Source organism: Habropoda laboriosa, unplaced genomic scaffold (genome assembly GCF_001263275.1).
Source record: "Habropoda laboriosa isolate 0110345459 unplaced genomic scaffold, ASM126327v1 scaffold40, whole genome shotgun sequence".
In the NCBI taxonomy this organism is placed as follows: Eukaryota; Metazoa; Arthropoda; class Insecta; order Hymenoptera; family Apidae; genus Habropoda; species Habropoda laboriosa.
Genome location: NW_017100231.1, coordinates 6,832,784 through 6,853,848, shown reverse-complemented (window position 1 = coordinate 6,853,848; position 21,065 = coordinate 6,832,784). Strand labels below are relative to the sequence as shown.

At 40.2% G+C, this 21,065-nt stretch overlaps 1 protein-coding gene across 1 annotated transcript in view; it reads left to right on the top strand.

Annotated features, from left to right (window-relative positions):
• Positions 1-20,481, top strand: part of LOC108571490 — a 135,708-nt gene extending 115,227 nt beyond the window's left edge. The window contains exons 3-5 of the mRNA XM_017933546.1: positions 15,000-15,102; positions 19,927-20,025; positions 20,432-20,481. Of these exons, the coding sequence (XP_017789035.1) occupies positions 15,000-15,102; positions 19,927-20,025; positions 20,432-20,481 (252 nt within the window). The remainder of the gene's footprint in view (positions 1-14,999; positions 15,103-19,926; positions 20,026-20,431) is intronic.
• Positions 20,482-21,065: the final 584 nt, after the last annotated feature.

Here is a 21,065-nt window from a genome sequence, read left to right as displayed (position 1 = left end):
AGAATTCAAAGATTCAAAGAATCAAGAATTCTAAGATTCAAAGACTAAAAGATTCAAATATTCAAAGATTCAGATACTCAAATATCTAAAGATTAAAAGATTCAAATATTCAAAAACTCAAATACTCAAATATCCAAAGATTAAAAGATTCAAAGATTCAAGGATTCAAAGATTCAAGAATTCAAAGATTAAAAGATTCAAATATTTAAGAATTCAAAGACTCAAGAATTCTAAGATTCAAAGACTAAAAGATTCAAAGATTCAAAGACTAAAATATTCAAATATTCAAAGACTCAAATCACTCAAGTATTCAAAGATTAAAAGATTCAAATATTTAAGAATTCAAAGATTCAAGAAATCAAAGATTCAAGAACTCAAAGATTCAAAGACTCAAGAATTCTAAGATTCAAAGACTAAAAGATTCAAAGATTCAAAGACTAAAATATTCAAAGACTCAAATACTCAAGTATTCAAAGATTAAAATATTCAAAAATTCAACAATTCAAAGATTCAAGAACTCAAAGATTCAAAGACTAAAATATTCAAAGACTCAAATAATCAAACATCCAAAGATTCAAGAATTCAAAGATTAAAAGATTCAAATATTCAAGGATTCGAAGATTCAAGAATTCAAAGACTCAAAGATTCAAATATTTCAAAATTCCAAAATTCGCGCACACTCTCATGACCCCCTCTTTCAAATCGAAGTTCAATTACCGATCTTCCCCCGAAGTAAACGCGTAATTCAGTAAACCCAAATCTTCTCCCAACTTCTACCCAATTTGACACACTAACCATCGAGAATATAATTCTTCAAACATCGTGTTATAATGTTTATCACACTCGGGAAAGCAAGCGTGTGACTAAGAAAAAAACCAAAAAGAAGAAAATAGAAACAAAGAGGTCGAAACGAGGATAAATTGATATACCTGTCGGTTATTGCCGTAATCATTTACATTGACAGCACTATCTATATGTAAATTCGAACGATCGTCGTCGTCGTCGTCGTCCTTATCGCCGTCGTCAACGTTCTCCAACCCCGTGGTAATCGATATCCGATCGATCAAGAATTATTTACATTGTCCGTGGGCTGGACATAAGCGGGGAAATTTAAATGCGTTTCAGTGGATTAACGTCGGCCTAACACGCGTTAATGGACGTCGCCGCGATCCAGCTTTTATTTATGTTACGATTATTCACGCGGTGCCGCGTTTCACGCTGCGAACAGTCGCGCGCGAACGCGATTTATGCGCCCCACGACCTGGATGCGCTCGGGCCCCGTTGCTTTCTCGCTTCGGGCTTTACGAGTCAATCGCCACGAGAATTCTCGATTTAGTGTGCCTGGCTCAACCATCCTATAATAACCATTCAGCTACACTTCTTCCTCTCTCTCTCTCCCCCTTTTAAATATCAGTCTTCAACGATATTTTGCCTCGATACTTGCCTTTTTACGAAGTACTCATATACCGGGTGGCCAAATTCTTTCGGACAAAACTTCGTAGGTGTGTTCTACGGGTGAAAATAAGAGAAAAGTGTTATATAAACATAGGTCGTTTGAAGCTTTATTAACGTTTTAACCGGGGAGCTAACTTTCCGAAAGCGCCGCGTCGAATGAATCGTGACTTCTTAGTTTTTTCATATTTCGAAAAAACGAACGACGTATCAGGTTCAAATTTACAAGAATGTCATTATCGAAGTTCCATGTCATCCCCAGTTAAAGGGTTAAAAATTTATTTATGAAAAATTATTCGTAATAATAGATAATGCGGCGTTAGAGGTAAAGCAATCGAAGAGCACCCCTGGCTACAGTGATCCCCTCGCCAGCAGCCAGTCGGTTGTTTTCTCTCGGCGGTGTATAAAATACGAGACTTGTTAACAATGTTCGCACCTACGGGTACGTGTGCGTCCATGTACCCGGTCACCCATAAACGCGGTGCACCGCGGCGAGGGGCCCTTTCGGCGACGCCGACCTTCGCCCCCAAGATCCAACCGAGATATTTTATTCCAGCGGATTTTTACGAGCCGATATATCACGCATCGAAACCCGAAAAAGGGCCGACCCTCGGCGACCCCGCGGACCACGAGCTCGCGGAAACCGAGATCGTCGATCCCCCTCTTTCCACTCTCGTTTCGACTTGTGATTTCGTGGCTGTGTGTGAACTCCTCTCGCGCTGCAGAGCTCAGAGAGAGAGAGAGAGAGAGATAAAGGTGTGTATTGCGATCGAAAGAACGGCTTTCTTTAGATATTTTTTGTGACCTTGAAACGACCTTGAATTACACCTTTCATAGCTTCGATATTCTTCCCAAAATGGAAGGTATATCGTTATCTACATATCGACGTAAACCTTGTTTCACATGAAAACAGCATGAAATCTAATATGACCTTGAAATGACCTTGAAATTGAAAACATTACATTTTTGTTAACTTGGATATTTTTCCCAAAATGGAAAGTATATCGTTATCTAATTATCGATATAAGACTGATTTCACATAAAAACAGTATAAAATCTGTATGGCCTTGAAATTGAATACATTACATTTTTGATAGCTTCGATATTTTTCCCAAAATAGAAATTATCTAATTATCGATGTCAGACTGATTTCACATGAAAACAGCATAAAATCTATGATTCATTGTGGAAGTGTATTCTTGAACGGAAGTTTATAATTGAGTTTACGATAAGTAGGTATTATGATACAGTTGGGATATGAATAGCCGATTGATCTTCTCGCTTTTAATCGTATTCGCTATATGAAATATGCTTAATACATCGTAATCGTCATTGACGATTGCATAATTCCAGCGAACTTCGCATGTGTTCGTAATGATTTATTGCATTATTTATTAATCGGTCATGTGTGCATACAGTAATAACAACATTAAACCGTATCGTATTGCGAAAAGTTAATTGACTTCGAATTCTACATCTGATTAAACCAATACACGTGTCTGTGTAAGCAATGTGTATATTTATTAATCCGTATTTGACATTTGCATTCCGCAACTGTAAATCTATTGCAAATCAAGTGAAATATCTGACGAATCATTTTTTCTCCCTCAATTTTATTAGCAATTCTTTTACACTTCAATACTCGTTTTGAAAATTTATAGAAACATTTGACCAAATTTCAAATATTACACCAAGATTTCATTATCGAATCAAATAGTTTGAGCTGTTTTAAAAATTAAAAAAATAATATACGTCTAAAGCACAAACACTGAAATTCCACTCTTAGTGTAAATCATTCGTCGAAAGTCGAGAATCCCAACGTTTTCCTAAACTGTCAACATCGTGACCGTTCGCACAAAAAACAGAAACATCAGAGTCCAACTGTACTCGCCAACCTCTCAGAAAAATCTTCGGCAGAATCTCCGAAGAGAAAACACGTTCTCCGTACTATTCAAGGGATACAAACGAGTTATATACGCGACGACCTCCGCTCAGCGCAGTCGCATCTATTACGCATAGACGTACACGTGTTTATTATTCGTCGAGCGGGCGTGTGCACATCGAGGCGCGCGAAACACAAGACCGCAACTCGATCATATTTCACACGTGCGCAGACCAAGGGGGAGGAGTGGAGGGGGATGAGCTGTGGCGAACACGAGTCGTGGCGAACGTTATTGGCCGCCGTCGCGGCCTTAATGTCCTTTTGAAATTTCGATTTATTCGAGAAACCCCGGACCCTTTCGTGCCATGCTGCCTCGTGACGCCTCTGAGAACGACTGCGTCGCGAGATACTCACGCCCCCCGCGAGCCGCTCGGCCGACTTCACCCGATGAAGATCGTACATCCGTTCGACTGTCTTCGTGTAACTTCGTCGCCCACTTCGTTGCGTTCGTGAAGTTAAACCGGTGCATGTTTAACGTAAGAAATGAGATCGTTTCAGATCGAACTTTTTCATGTATTTTGTAGTGATTTTCTTGACGGTTATTAGTGTGAATGTAGATGAGTTGTGACGTATGTAGGGAAGAATTGTTGAGTAGCAAATTTGGTAAAGAGTATTTGTAAATATTGACAGGTTAGTCGCGTCGTAGAAAGTGTTAGACGTACGAATAAGCAATCTACTGTTTTTAGTCCAATCGAAGTGTCGTATCTTCTATTCTCTGAACAGAGATACTTTGAGAAATACCAAATAATCTAACGTGATTAATCAATCTTCAACTAAATCGATCAATACGTGAAATACGATCGGTGAATTAGTTTTAATTTAACACTCGGACAAAAACTGGTGAGACGTTTCCGCTTGACCAGTTCGCGACTTCACGTATCGATTCTCTCGATAGCTCGAGGTATTATATCGACGACCTTTCGATCACAAGTCCTTGCTCCAGCCACGGGAATTCCGCGGACGCATAATGGAATTCCATAATCGACGCCGGTTATTATTTATTTTTGCCGACGGTGACGCGCGTTCCTTTCGATCGAAGACCTTTCTCCTCGCGAGAATTCCGCTAAGTACTTATGTACATACACACTCGACGCGGTATCTTTGTCCGGGATCGATGTCCGTCCACGTCGTTCTGGATGATTGCTCGTCTAATGGCGTTTAATGATTGTTTTCAAACGGATCACAGTGGTTTCTCTTTTTCTTCTGTTATTTACGACATTAAACACTCGTATGAGTTATTGGAGCTACGGAGAGTGGTGCTTGAGCTTGTTACAATGTTCACTTCGTGGGCTTGTTCTGACATAACCTAACTTCACTTATTGGAACTATTAGTTGCTAATATAATTGTTAATTACTGATCGTTACTACAGAGGTGGTATTCCAATGAAAATACGAAGTTGGATGTTAGAGACACAAAAATGAAACTTGAGCTTGTTACAGAAGTGAATCGATGACTTCATGGTAACCTAACCTAACTTATTGTTGGTCTGTTGCAACTATTACTTACTAATGCAATTATTAATTATTACTCTGAAGGTGGTGTTCTAACGAATATAAGAAGTGGGTTGTTGGAAATACAAAAATGGTACTTAAGCCTGCTACAGTGATAAATTGAAGACTTTCTGGTAACCTAACCCAACTTATTGTTGATCTGTCGTAACTATTACTTACTAATGCAATTATTAATTATTAATTATTACTCTAAAGGTGGTATTCTAATGAAAATAAGAAGAATGAATACAAGAAACAACCTAACCTAAAAAAGAGAGCTTACTAACGAATGAAATGTAAAAAATTTTCACGTTTGAAGGAAGAGAAGTGAGTCCAGGTTCTCGAACGAAGAGTTTAGAATTCCAGGAAACTTCTTCATTCTTCGAATTTGATCCAAGGCCAGAATTGGACGCGTGGAAGCGTCTAATCGTGGTGGAATGGGCGTAACCGATCGAAAGGTTCGAAGTCACGATCTGGTCGCGAGGCCACGTTTACCAGGAAAGGACGTCCCGTGTCAGGAAGCCATCAGACTTCCTCGACGACCACGCTCGAGTGCTACTCGCTGAAATTGACGAACTGCAAACTACCATCGCGCTAAACTTCCTCTCCGACGATGACAATTATAGTAATGAATGCGCTGGCAGAAATTGCCATGGCGAGAAATGATCGTGAAAAAGAAAACAATTGACACTGGCAGTAAAGGAACTTTGTAGATTTTAGAAATTCAACTAATATTTACTTTTTTCGCCGTAAAATTGTCGAAGCAAAATTGTCAATGAGATGTTTACTTAAATACTCTGTTAATCAGTATATTTTTCGATCAAAATTAAAATTGCTGAAACTGAAAATAGAAAAATACTCTCGTATTTGAGATATTCGCTTAGTAGCCGCCATTAGAGACAAAGTGTCGCCATATTTTTCGATCAAAATCAAAATTTCCGATACTGAGGACAAAATTAAAAAATTTGAGACACTTCAAAAACTTCCATTTTTGAAAATTCGCTTAGTAGCCGCCATTAGAGACAAAGTGTCGCCATATTTTTCGATCAAAATCAAAATTTCCGAAACTGAGGACAAAATTAAAAAATTTGAGACACTTCAAAAACTCCCATTTTTGAAAATTCGTCCAGTAGCCGCCATTACAAAAACAAAGTGTCACGTGTCGCGTGCAACGTCCGCGTTTCCATCGGCCATTACGCCATTACGCTTCATTTTCGTAGAACGATCGGTGGCAAGGTGTGGCCGTCGGGATGAAAAGTCGAGCTCATAGCCGAGACAATGGCGATCGATCGTCCTCCTCCCTCAAATGGGGGAGGACGGCGACTCAATCGGAAATTGCCGATGAATAGGAACGATAGATGAAAACTCGCCCTATTAACCCTTCAGCTACTACGCGCCACAGTAGTGACTTCCTACTAGATGATCTTTTAGGACAAAACGCGACTAAATACAGTCGCTCTCTTCTTTATCTCACGTTCGAAGTCATATACAGGGTGTCGAAAAAATTTTTGACAAAATTTCAGTGACTTATACTACTCATGGAAACGAACAAAAAAGTTCGGATAAACATCGGTCGAAAAATCATTAGTTTCAGAGTTACAAGACTTACAGTACAAAAGCTAACCTAAAAATTGACACTTTTAATTCTAAAATCAAGTTATTTTAAAACAGACTCGTAGAAAAGGCTGTTTCTTCCTGTCACGGTGAAAAGTGACGAGAGAATGGCACTTTATTATTTTGTTTCATTGTTTCTCTTTATCGTATTAGGAAAGAAATACTCGGGGCGCGTGGCCAGCCTGTCGAAAATACACGCGCGGTCGTCGTTTCACGGCTAAGCTCCTAGGATTAAGTTCTTCAGGCAGACGTGAGCGCCGTTTATTTTTCGCGTTGCTCGCCAGCTGTAATAATGAGATTTAAAAAAGCACCCTCCGCTACCTGTCGGTCTGTGCAGTCAGAGACAAAAGGGGAAAGGGGCAAGGATCCGGTAATTTTCTGGCTGCTTTGACCTGCAAGGGGAGCATTTCCCATGAGCCCGCTGGTTTTCGCGATTTACCCGAGTAATTGAGATTTACGAGTGACGATGACGTTTTTCGAACGATTCCCGCGTCTTCAGGAAGTCAGGACAATGGGTAATTTAACACTTTGCGTACGAAACACCTACTTTTTAATTTATTTTATTTAATAATTTTAATTTAAATCTTAATTTTTTTCAGGTTTGCAAAGGAATAAGAGTAGTATTACTGATGCTATGGTTCAAATTTTAGGTTAGGATTTGAAAATTCGATAAAATTTCCTTTTTTTCTAAAATACTTTCTGCTCCAGTTAAGTATAATTTACTTCATTTATCATTATCAAAGGAACGCACGTTAAGTTAACCTAAATTTCGTTTTCTTCCAACTGTGCTCTCGAAGAATTTCTACATTCGTTTCTTTTTTTTTTTAAGACACATAGTACACGCACGTTAATTGACGCTCCATTAATTTTATCTGACGTTCTTTGATCAAGCTCCGCTATTTAGTCGCGCGAGTCCGCGATTAGAGGGCAGCTAACGATACACCAGCGGAACATGATTGCAACGATCACGAGGATTAATCGTTCCATCGATATTGTACGATTTAGTCCGATACGATGGGGATTGTTCGACTTTTTCCACCTTAGAACCAATAAACGTGTCGAGTTTAATGACTTTCCTTGCCATTCATCGAAATCCCCGTTTTAATTATACCGTACGTGCTGGACACACCCTTAGAAAGGCCTGAATATCCCGTTAATATCGTTCATGATATATCACGATTTAGTTTTCTCCACGGAGGATAATAAATTTTATCATAAAATTGCTTTTAAGTTCAAACACATTCTTTTCTTCCAATATTCGTAATTAATCCCTGCGATGGAGAACAATTTCTATCATCGACTATACTAAATTGTCATTATTCGTAATTTTCAAATAAATAAATTATTCATAATTTCCATTCGACGAACGAATACCGCTGCAATCTTTAAGTCGCCATATTTTCCACAGATTTGCCCGACTAAAGCATTCCTAACCTCGAAAAAACATGGAGAAAGACGATCTGAGAAACCGAGCCAAAATCGTGCAATAAGGAACCACGTGTCCCCGTTGAAAACAGGATTTCAACAAAGCAAAAGAGACGAGCGTCCCTTCGCGATTATTGCGCGCGACTTGGCTCTCGGAGAATACCCCAGTAAAACGTCGGGACGTTTCACGCTACATGGATCAAGGCCAGCAATCGGGGCGATATTATTTCATCGGTCGGAAATATAGCGAGAAAGAGGGGGGAGACAGAGTGAGAGCAGCCAGAAAGTTAGCATAGGCTGTGACTTAGTGCTCCTGAGGGTGCCGTCTGTCAACCTTTCTTATTTCGCGATATTTTGTCGTCCTCACCGCCATATTTATCGTCCACGCAGGACCCTAACCTCTTCTCTGTACTCTCTATGCGTCCTATTTTCGCAGAGAAATTAATCGAGGCGTTGTATATTTTTCACTTTCCTTCAGAACGCTGTCAAGAGCAATTGCTGCGAGCAATTTGCGGTGAAACGAAATTTTTGGTCAACTAAATGGTTAGTGATTTGATGAATAGTGTTTGGTTTGACTAGATTTTGATTAAATTAAAAAAAGGAATATAGTTCCTGATTTATCATTCGTTATTAACCTGTTAACTGTGTAAAAGTTAACTCGGCATTGGTTAGCCAATACTTAGAAAACAATGATTTATATATTGAGAGATTTTCATTTTTAATTAGAAACTACAGAGATTCAATTTCTGTTTGAAAGGAGAACACAGTTAAGAGGTTAATCATTCCAATTACATTCAAAATAATATACTTTTCCATTCTTCAAACAAAAGAAAAAAAAAATAGAAAATTCTGAATTCCTAACCTAACCTATTATTCAGAGGAATCTGTTTTTTTTTTATTTTGAAATTTCTTTTACCTGACACAATAAATGGTCGACCGTTAGAATCCACTGCCTTCCATTTTATTCCCAAGATTCCACCATTCACACACAATAGAAAAAAAATATATTCCAAAGAATGATTGGTCGTTCAAATTTTGGCAAGCGCCAGTTCCGCCAGCTAGATATACGCGTCTCTTCCGCGACATTTCGTATGGCCAGTTAATTCCGCTACATTTGAACGCATCCCAAGAAAACGGCCAGATATATCACGCAAATTGCCATTGTGGCCGCGACAATATGCTAAACGCAGCCAGGGCTGTTAGCATTTCATTATTCCGCCACACACGTGAAGCGTGCCGGGATGAAGAACGGCCGCCAGAAATTCCTAGTCTTTCCTTCTTCTATTACGCCACGTTTCCCCCCTTGCATCGACACGCGGCCGCGTTCTCATTAAACAGGGGGATCAATGGTTTCGTTTCTAATAACACGATAGTCGAACCACACGCTTGTAAGAAGGTCAAAATAATTCTGTACTTTCACTTTAAAAAATTAAAAACATTCAAATTGCACGATGTACAGTAAGTATATTAAATTTGATAAAAATTGATCAACTCTTGAATCACTAAGAAAATCGATGTCAATAATCCATACAGAAGCACATAACCTATATACGATAAACGACATTCCGATTAAAAATATCAATAATTACTGCATAACCTACACGGGATAAATGACATTCTAAAACTTCACACTCGATTCACAATGTTTAATTAATATTAAATTATTTGATGTAACAAAAAAATTTTATTTTTACTATTCTAAACACCTAATAATACATCGTCATACAAGAGTCACTTAACCGTCACTCGTAACAGATTATTTACATCACTCATGTAACCTCAGTTTTTCCGCACAACATCGATCATACATAACCTACTAATTCACAGGCCAATAATACGCGCAAAATCTCCGTCACCAATGTCGTAAAATAAACATTGAAACGCAAGAAGATCTCGGTTGGGCGCACCGAGTCGACGCAACGCCAGCGACCCCTACTATATTATATAGATATATATATATATGTATATGTATAGAGAGGAGGGATGAGCGAAACGCATAGGCCAGCTTAAATCCTCGAACTCATTAATGGGCTTGGGCAGCGAGCAGCTAGTAGCAGCAACGTCGACGCGGCAGCTTTATACTTGAGGTTTAATTCGCGCTCTGGTCAAATTAATTTGCAACGATGAACGTGTTGCTGCCTCGCGCTCGCTGTTAGCGTTGCATTTCGAATGTAGGGAGATTAGCCCCGTTCATTAAACACGAACCTGCGCCTGCATCCACAGATTTGCCCCGGCATATCGCATCCCACGTCATCGTCCTCGAGTGCTGTCGAGTTTTCGTACTTTCGTGCCTCCATCTGCGCCACCACTCTATTCCCTATCGCGCTATCTCTTTCGAATCGACCAGTCGGAATCGACTGCGATTCCGACTGGCGGTGCGCGGCCGTTACGGCGAATTTCAGGCAGATCAGCCTCGAGAGCGTTTGCCATGAAGGTAGACCGATGGTTTTCCGGCTTTTGGTTGGAAAATAAACCGTGTCGGTGTTGTTGTTCGGCACCGGGGAAAGGATTTGATCAAGAAGAGTGGGAAATTGGGCTGTATCGACGCGGTGAGTGGCCATCGAGTCGGTTTCGAGTTAGCCAGCCACCGGTGAGTGTTTGCCCGAACGTTTTGAGTGTGAAACGAGGATAGTGGCTCTTTTTGACTCGGTTGCCTTTGAGATGGAATAGCGAGACTGGGCAAATTGCTTCGCGATCGCTGCGATTCTACTTCTGCGACGGTTTGTCTAATCGAGAGGTTAGGTTAGGTTTTTTCTTTTATTTTATTTCGTGATTTACGCGATATACGGTAGAGACAATATTTACACCCACTGAATTTCGAAGATTTATACTAATTTAATATAAAACCAACTTCTTTCAATGAGTAAATAGAAAAATTTACGCTCGAATTTTCTGCGGACACATCACGACCGACATCTATCGACCCCACACGTAAATCATCGATTTCTCTTTGCAACGGTAGTCGACTAGCTTCCGTTCGCGCGTCATGTCACGCGCATAACCTCTTATTTCGCTGCACGCGTAGAACGCATTATTTCTCTTTGTATTCCAAGTCGTTAAAATGCGTTTAAACCTTGTTACAGTGTTCGCAGTGTTGCTAACCAACAGTAACATTGTTAGTCCAAATTGACAAATTCTGGGAATTATTGTGCGATGTTTGAATGGCGTATCCGTGTAATTTCATTCCGCGTGTACGCTTGTTTCCCGTTTGGATTACAATTCAAGCCGGTGATGCATGTCCGATCTCGTTGTCGAGAGATGTGTTGCTGTGGGGTTAGGTTATGTCGAAATCTAAACGACTCTTTGGCTCGTTTTAGAAGCCGCGATCGATTTCGTGATTATATATTGATAATCTGAATAATGGAGTGTGGTATATTTGATACAGCTTGGAATACTTGCGTTGAAAGATGAATTTACCGCGTGTAACCGTGGTCGAGTGGAATATCAGTGTAAAGTAAGTATTGTATCGAACTTTGTAGAACACCAACCAACGTGAATATCTATTTTCTAACATTTTTACCTTCGGTTAAAGAATTGTATTATTGTCTACGATTATTATTTTTCAAAATTAGACGATCGTTCGTAGAAAAGAGAGCAGGATTTCGTTGAAAAAAAAAAAAAAAAAAAACTGCAAAGGCTATAGCACAGAATTAATCTGCGTATTTACCTCTATTCACCGAACTCTCCCCTTTCTTCCTCGATCAGCGAATTGACAGAAGCACAATCACCGTCCACTAGGCGTGCACGAACGCGTTCCATTAGCCGGTAGAGAACGGGCCGATTAATCAGCCCAGGTGGAGTAGTTTTTAAAAACGGCAAATTGATGAACTCGTCGGCGCGCTGGCAGCGTCGTTACCGGTCTAATCGGAAGATATACAGCCGCGAAAAATATACAGAAGCTGCTCGTGGCGTCCTTAAGCGGGGAGTATTAAGCGACGGAACGAGATGATAAACCGGCACGCGGCGACGGCAGAGAGAGAGAGAGAGAGAGGCCGGCAATAAATGTTTCGTGGCTCGTAAAAACGTTATTGCCTTCCGTGCGCGACCATGCCGGAAGAGGTGCCCGCGCGCGCGAACCTATGAGGTTATGTAAAGGAACGAGCGCGCGGAGACAACTGATCTCGTTGCGAAGTTAGCCGTGTGACGCGATCGAGAAGTGAACCGAGAATCTGCCGTTCGGCGAAGTTTGTTTGATTAATTTGAGTTCGGTCTTTTTGACGATTGACTTTATATGTTTAAAAAATATGTGTAACGTGTGGACGATTCGAATAGACGTAGGTTTTTACGACGAAGAATGGTTTATTTGAAAGGAATTTTTATGTCGTTGATTTGCGAGCTGAAAGACTTGGAGGTTAATAAAAGTCTGATCTGGCGAACCTAACCTAATTTACAATAATTGTTTCCAAAGTGCATTTCATCTATTTTTCCAGAGCAGATGAAATTAACTGAAGAATCTAATTTCAAGGCGTCACGAGCCAGAATATAAAAAGCTAGCCGGGGACTTTGTTTCACGGGAATTCTCCCTCCGCGTTACGCAGGCGACCGCTAATATCGCCATATAATCTGTCGCCGTTCCGAATAAATAACCCGCTGCGAGGCTAATAAAATTCGCCGGCTGCGAAATTTTGTCTGCCGCGTTGCTTAGGCGGACTCCGTTTCCCTGCGACAGAAGATTTCCCGCGATGCCGCGGGACGCTGTCTGGATAAAGACACATGGCCGACGAAGGCGGCGCGCGCGTCGCTTCATTTGTCTTTATATTAGCGGCACACGCCGTTGTAACGCTATAACACCGATGCCACACGACACCACGGAACCAACACAGCGACGTTCTTCACGGTGGAAAATAGTCTTTATGTATATAGGTGTATACACGTGGGATGGGGGACGGAAGATTGCATTAACCCCTTAAATGGGGAGTGACGATTCACTGGTGGGCTGTTTGATGAGATTAAGCTGGTTATTATGGAAAATTTCTGTTTTTTGTTTCTCGTTGTGGTGATGTACATATGTGTGTCGTGTGATCGGTGTATGTCATATGTCAGGTTGGTAAGGTTAGGTATTTCACCCTTGTCAGTTTTGTAGTGGAATTGATATATTAGGTACAGTGAACATGTATGCATGAATTAGAATTTTCGTGGGGTAATAGATTTATTAATCTATTAACCTCAAAAAAATTCTATTTCGTCCAGATATATTCACTGTACCTAATTGTACACGTACAGGGTGTCTGTTTTATCTCAATACAGTGAAATATCTTTTAAGGAAGTGTACTATACGTACTAATAAAGGAAAATTGTGTAATTTATAAGATGTTGGTAAATTGTACAATTTATAGTATGAATATTGTGTAATGGTCATTACAAGATATGAGTGTTTATTGTGTGTATACATAATTGACTGTAATATTGAAAAATTGTTTAACAAAGTAATAATAATTTATAACCTCTCTTTTATCAACCTTTAAAAATAAATAACCAGTAGAATAAATAGTTTCTTAGCTGTGTCTTTTTCTCTATTTGACTACTACCTAACCTCAAAGTTCTGAATCCTTTTTTTTATACCACCCTGTATGAAGGAAAGTTTCCATGGCTCGAGAGATGCACTCGCCTCATCCACTGTATCATCGAAGATTTCCACGTGGTTGGTTAGCCATGATGAGAAGGACGTTCAAGCGTCCAGTTTAATAAGGAACCAAAGTTTTCCTTATAGTGCAGATTCGTGTCGGTGAAACTTTCGAACGCATGAAAGATGGAAGAGAGAGAGAGAACTGCAGGAATTAACGTTTCTCTCTCTCTCTCTCACTCGCTCACTTCTTCTTCTCATCGTTTCTGCTGCAGCGAAAGGTGGGTGGTGCAGGTAAGGCCAGCGGAAAATAAACTTTTCTGCCGCGTACATAAAGTAATACCCGATCCAAGAGGAGCACGGGTTCCTTTTCAGCCTGGGGGCAGGATTGGATGGTGGCTCCCAAGGGGTTAATTTCGTGCCGAAGGGCGGAAAATATTCACGGTTCCTTAAAATCCGACGAGCTCACCGTCTCTCTTACGAGCTTCCTCTGGGGTGGCGTTATGCCAAACGGTCACTCAAAATACCACACCCCCTTTTTTTCTCCGCCTTGCCCCCGGTGGCAACGATCCTTTAATCCGCGCCAAACTGTCCGGGATATTTCCTCCCGGCTGAAAAGTCGACGAATAAAATTCTATCCCCCCACCTTTGCACACTTCTCTTTTCACTGCTCTCCACCAACTGTTTCACCTTTTTTTTCTTTCCTTCTTTTTTTTTTTTCTTCTCGCCTTAACGAATGGAGTCTTTGAGCATGATACTCTGTGCTGTTATGAACGTTAGGTATGAATAGAGGTTGTTAAACGTGGAAGGGGAGGTTAACCTCTTGGGGCGGGAATTTTTTCACAGTTAGAAGAATGCGAAAATGGAAATTTTGTTTTAGCCCCTTCAGGGACGATTTCTTTAAAATTAGGAAAGGTTGTTTAAATTGATAGCAATTATACTGTTTTCTTGTTAGACGATTCGCTGTATTTTCTTACTTTTTTTTATTAAAAATATTAATTTTGAAAATTATAATTTTCAAAAAATCTAAATGTACACATATGTGCCTGTGTCCCTGAAAAAGTAAATGGGTAAGTCCTGAAGAGATTGAAGGTGAATATTGTTCCCCTAAATCTTTACTCATTTGAAAAATATTTGGTCAGAATTTCTCTGTTAGAAATTTAATACGCATCCTGAATTTTTATTGCGTTTTATTGCGAAAAATTCCACGTACACTGTAGCTAAAAAGTTTGCATTGTAAGTTGGCAAAAACTTTCCAAAGAAGTAAGCAACCTTAAAAAACTTTTCAACAAATGCTTTTTTCACTCAAATTATTGTTAACTCTAATAAAACCAACTCGAAATCCATAAAAAATTGCAAGCAGATTCTTCAGACTATATTAGGTGTATAAATGAAAATCTGATCGCCATAATAAGCAGCTGTTTAACTTTTTACGTTAATTGTTATTGTGGACTATTGTATGGAAGCGTTTAAGCCTGCGAGGTAGTAATTACTGTTTTTGCCTGGTTCCAGTCTATCAGATGCACTGTCAACGGATGCTCCTGCGACTCGTTCACCCCAGGGAAGCGGCACATCCGGTACTGCGACAGGTGCCACCATGGATGGGTGCTACACGGTGAGTAGCTCGAATTTTTTCACCATTTACCAGAAACAAAAGACGTGCAGAAAGATTTATCTTAATCGTCAGCTATTAGTATGTTAATTTACCCTTCACATACTGTTTCATCCTTCCTTTTCATTCCCTAAATTTTAAATTACCCTCCATATGAAAATTTTAAGTAACCCAACCCTGCAAATTTTTTTTTTTATGAGATATTGACCCTAAAATTGATCTGAGTTACTTGAAATTTTTATACACAGTCCAATTTAAAATTTAAAGGGTGAAAAATGTGAGTGGGTGATTGAACACAATTGAAGACTAAAGAGATATTAGAAAACAAGCTAGAGTTGCTACTTTTCACATAATGTTTAATCTTTTCTTTTCATCCCCTAAATTTTCAGTTACCTTGTATATAAAAATTTTAGGTAACCTAACCCTGTGAATTTAAAAAATTTTTTTGTTTAGTTCTTGATCCCAAGATTGAGATGAGTTATTCAAAATTTTTATGCACAGTCTAATTTAAAATTGAAAGGGTGAAAAGTGTGGGTGAGTGATTAAACACAGTTGAAGACTAAAAAAATGTTACGGAAGAAATTGTATTGCGCGATCCGTGGTGATCAAAAAGATTTCCAAGCAGGAGTCGCGTGCATCCGGTTAAACGCAAATTTTCCAACTGTCAGCATACCTCATCCGACTGGCCCTCTGGGACCAAATTCAATTTTCCGAGGATGACCAGCGGCGTCCCTTCGCGGCCACCCTTCTCCTTTCGCCTGTGCACGCGATCCTCTGGCTGACCACGCGCGCCTATATGCATACGGATCGACCGGATATATATATACGGGGGCGCGCTTTATGTCCTCGTAAGTTTCGGAACGTGGAGAAGAAACGATCAGCCGCGTTCCTCGTCGATGATCGGCCCCGTGTTCCAGGGCAACATGCTCTTTGAACATACTGGGTGTAGCTCGTGTCACTTGTTCGAAATTCTACTCCATCTTTTGCGACCTGTTTTCTCCTTTTCTTTTTTATGACGGAGAAATTATGCGTCTGATTTGAGATTGTGTGGGTGTTAGGCTTGAGGTTACTCTCTTTTATCAGCTGAAGTTGTTGAACATTCTTTTGTTTTATGCAGAAATTACGGTTTCAATTTGAGGTTGTTCTGCGTGGGTTTTAGGTTTGAGGTGGATTGTTTTTGACATTTTATTTTCATACACAGGGTGTTTTCTTTTAAATTGAACAGCTAAAATATCTCTGTTCCTGTTTCTGTTCAAAGTGTAAGAAGATATACCGAAGACAATATTCGAATGAAAAATAGCCGTTTAACTCACGTACGATCGAGCCACCCCGTATATCGAGCACACAAAGAACCCCGTATTGACGTCTAGAGGGAGATCTCGACGTACGATGGCGTGTATCGCGCTTAAAATTCCGGCTGCTTGACCCGCGATAGATTGGACGCGCCGCGCCGCGGAATACATATCAATTTCGGGCTTCGACTACGTCCCACGGGGACGCAGTTGCATTTTCTTCCATGGCAACCTCTTCTTTCTATCCTCTGTATAGTCTTCAGGCCACCGAGGAGCGGGTATATCGCAAAAAAATTGCTCAAATGTGAAAAAAAGGATGAATTCTGAACCGTACAGCGAGAATAAACGAGAAGCAGTACTTGAAAGAGAGAACACCTGCTTTGCAAAATAGTATTAATCAATAGCTGTGATTCTCCCGATGAAAATGAGCCCAAACACGACATAAATTGGACTAGTTTTCAGTAGTAATTAATTTCAATATACCGGGTAGCCAAATGAGACGTACGACAATTTTTAAGGCTGCTTTTAAAACTGACTATTACCAAGATTCATTATTATTAAGTTAATTAGTCTTAATAACAATCAATCTTAAAAGCGTCCTTAAAAATTGCAGTACGTTTTCTTTGGATACCCGGTATATTCGAATTGACTACTACTAAAAGTAATCCGATATATACCGTGTTTGGGCTCATTTTCTTCAGGAGAATCTCACCAAATCATAGATACTACTTACATAAACATACGATGAAAATCAAAGCAATTGAAATGTTCGATATTTGACGATTTCGATTTTACGTTAGGTACAATTATTTCGCAATTCGAGGTACACCGTCGTAGTGGAAGCGGCAGATCCTCCTGTCCAACGATCTCTGGTCAGGTTTTTTTTCGCCTGTAGAACGAAAGAAACCGGTCGGTGAGTGAAGAACAAAAGGGGCAGTAACGACGAGTCGCCCGGTTGCCCGGGATTTCTAATTCTGCCGGGCTGCTTCGATCGGCCATGTCGAAAGAGAAATGACTCCGTTCGCGTTTCCGAGACCGATTCCGAGCAATTACCGGGAGATCGTCTTTTGTACAGGGCGATCTTGATGAATGGCCCCGGCTGATCTGTGTCGACAGAGTCATCGCCTAAAACGCTGCTCTCGATCGAAACGAAAGCAGGACACGGTGTGTAGCGGATATCGAGAGGAATTCCAGGCTGCTACCTGCCTCTCGTGCTCTGCAACCTTCATTTCGGCCATTTCGTGTCGTCCAAGGGATTATTAAGTGGTTTTAGCTGGTCCATTTGGAAAGAATGCTGGGGCACAGGGGACTATCGGCAATTAGAAAAATGTTTTCGAAGATTTCAGGGGGGATTTATGATAAATTGATTTCAATTCATTCCGCTTTTTCTTCGTAATTAATTTTAATGGTATACGGGGTGTGGCGAAGTTTGGGGAAGGTGATTCATCGTTGCAAAATGAGGCGAAATTTTGGAGTAAATTTTTATAGAAAATTTTCGAACGATTTATGTTATTTTAATTCCTATCATTGCAATAGTTGTCTAACCCACAATTTTGAGAAAATTGACATTTCAGTATACAGCAAAATTCTACAATGCCTGAGCAACATCAAAAAATACTTAAAAAAAAATTCATTTACACATGCTCAGAAATGGAAACATAAAAAAGTATTCTAAAACGTGGATAATTTCATCAGCCCGAATTTGATGAGAACAAACTTGTGAGGGTTGGACCAGTATCGTACCACTAGCCTAATTAACCCAAGCTTATCTACAAGCAAACAAGCCAATCTATTCCGAAAAAAAACTGTACACATAATTGAGGAAGACAGGCGACGCCCTATCTCAGCTGGCAAATTAAGCAGTTCTCGGTTGGTTCGTGGAAGAACTCTTCTCGTTCTCTCCGGCAGTTTTAAAAGTCCCGAAGGAAGAAGGCTCGTTTCGCAGTCTGGAAGGTGACAGGCCCCTGACGCGAGAGCAAGTGGCGAGCTCGTAAGAAATCACGGGTCCGTGGTATAGTACACTGACAAAAGCCTTTTTAAATTGTAATGAGCTGCCAAAGAGTGAATTATGTGCCGTCCAAGTGGCATCGAGTCGACGACGAGAGAGAGAGAGAGAGAGAGAGTGAGACACGTATCCTATAAAAGTCCATGCGCCTCCTATATACGTGTATCTGGCATCCCCGTGGCCGTACAGCCACCCCACGTCATGAATATATTTACATTGATCGTCCGTCTCGGCATTTTTCATTTGCCCCGTGGTTGTGTCAGCCGCCCGCGGATGTGTTCTAGCCATCCCTCTACTCTCGATACTTTATTTATATCGATGGGACGTGTCTGTCTTGTCGAGAGCGGCTCGATACAGTTTTCATCGCGAGCAACCATGGCCATTGGCCACGGCCTTCGCTAATGATCCTTTCGCCCTTTAAAGAGGTTAGCCGCGAGTGTATTCGTCGAGTATTTTCGAGGACAGTTGGCGTTCTTTCGGGATTGTCGTTCGAGGGAATTTCGGGATGGGTGATTTTGGGAGACGGGTGAAGATTTTTTGGTTTGGTTAGCTGTTGTATTTGAATGCTTGAGTATTTAGAAATTGGAATGTCTGGAAGGTTGAGTATTTGAATATATGAAAATCTGAGTATTCAAAAATTTGAATGAATACTCGAATACTTTACTATATCAATTTAAATGTTTCAATATTTGAATAGTTGAGTATTTAGAAATTGGAATATTTGAAAGGTGGAGTATTTGAGTATTTGAAAGATCGAATGAATACTGGAATACTTTGTCAAGTCAAAGAGATTCAATTTGTTTCTCATCAATTTTAAATTTCCCTTATCTTGAGATTCATCAATGAGATTTCAGTGCTTCCAGGCTTCGAAGCAGTGCACACAGAAAATAGGAATTCTAAATTTCCAAAATGTCATAAAAATTCAGGAGATTAACGCAGGGTTTTCAAACGAGTATTCGTGTATTCAGATTTTCAGTTATTCAGACTTTCAGATATTCAACTTTTTAAATATTCCAAATTTTCATATATTCAAACATTCAACCTCCCAAATATTCAAAATTTTCAAATATTCAATCTTCCAAATACTCAAAATTTTCAGTTACTCAACTTTCCAAATACTCAAATCTTTCACATATTCAAAAATTCAGCCTCTCAAGTATTCCAAATTTTAACTAAAAATTCTCAGATATGCAAATAAATATTCAAATACTCAAATTTCCAAATATTCCAAATTTTCAAATATTCAATCTTCCAAATACTCAAAATTTTCAGTTACTCAACTTTCCAAATACTCAAAATTTTCAGTTACTCAACTTTCCAAATACTCAAATCTTTCACATATTCAAAAATTCAGCCTCTCAAGTATTCCAAATTTTAACTAAAAATTCTCAGATATGCAAATATTCCAAATTTCACTCACCTGTTCAAACATTCAAATTTTCACCTGTACACATAAAATTTGACGAGAAAAGTGAGGAAAAAGAAATTCGGCGTTCCCATTGTTAAAATCCAGTAAAAATTCACGGAAAGAGGAGCCATACCAGCAGTACCTAATGGTAGCACAGGGTCGTAGGTACCATCTGCGTCTCCATCTGCGCGTTCGATTCGGCAGCTGGAAGACGAAGGAAGGTCGGCCGCGGGCTAGCAAGACGCCCGCCGAACTCTGGCCCCGCTCGCGCGCTCCTTCCAACAGGGATCTGCTGCGCGTCTCTGAGGCGCGTGCGCGATAAATCATCAGGGGGGAAGGCGTCGCCCCGAGTGACACGTTAATAAATGCACCGGCAAACCGTGAATTACACCGGATCAAGGGGTTGCTCACCCCCTGTGTCGCGCCCTTTGTCTCGCACCACCGACTATATACACCTTGTCTCCTCCATTATCCACTGTGTCGAGATATCGAGACATCGAATATTCGCGCGTTTACACGAGAACCACGAATAAATTTGCCTGTAATTGTCCCCTTTAGCGAGACACGGAGAATAGAATGGTTGAGGGATTTTTTTTATTTGGTTTTGGTGGATTTATGTTATTTTAGGAATGGAGGAGATCGGTTCCGGGGAAATGATTATGGAAATGAAACGATGATTTTTAGCGAGAAGAGACTGTCGGTGGGAAACATATGGGAATTGAGGAGTGGTTTGTTGCTTTTTCAAGTGGAATTGTGGGGAGTTGGAAGGATGTTTGGAAGCGATTAGGTTTATCTGGAAATTTGGGGGGAGAGGTTTGTGGAGATGGTAAAGTGGGGAAAGTTAGGAATTTGTGGGTTGGGAATTGGAGATTTGAGAAAGTTGGGAGAGGGAAGATTATGTATTGAGAAATTACGTGTTTGTTAAGTTTGGAAATATCTATATACACCTTGTCTCCTCCATTATCCACTGTGTCGAGATATCGAGACATCGAATATTCGCGCGTTTACACGAGAACCACGAATAAATTTGCCTGTAATTGTCCCCTTTAGCGAGACACGGAGAATAGAATGGTTGAGGGATTTTTTTTATTTGGTTTTGGTGGATTTATGTTATTTTAGGAATGGAGGAGATCGGTTCCGGGGAAATGATTATGGAAATGAAACGATGATTTTTAGCGAGAAGAGACTGTCGGTGGGAAACATATGGGAATTGAGGAGTGGTTTGTTGCTTTTTCAAGTGGAATTGTGGGGAGTTGGAAGG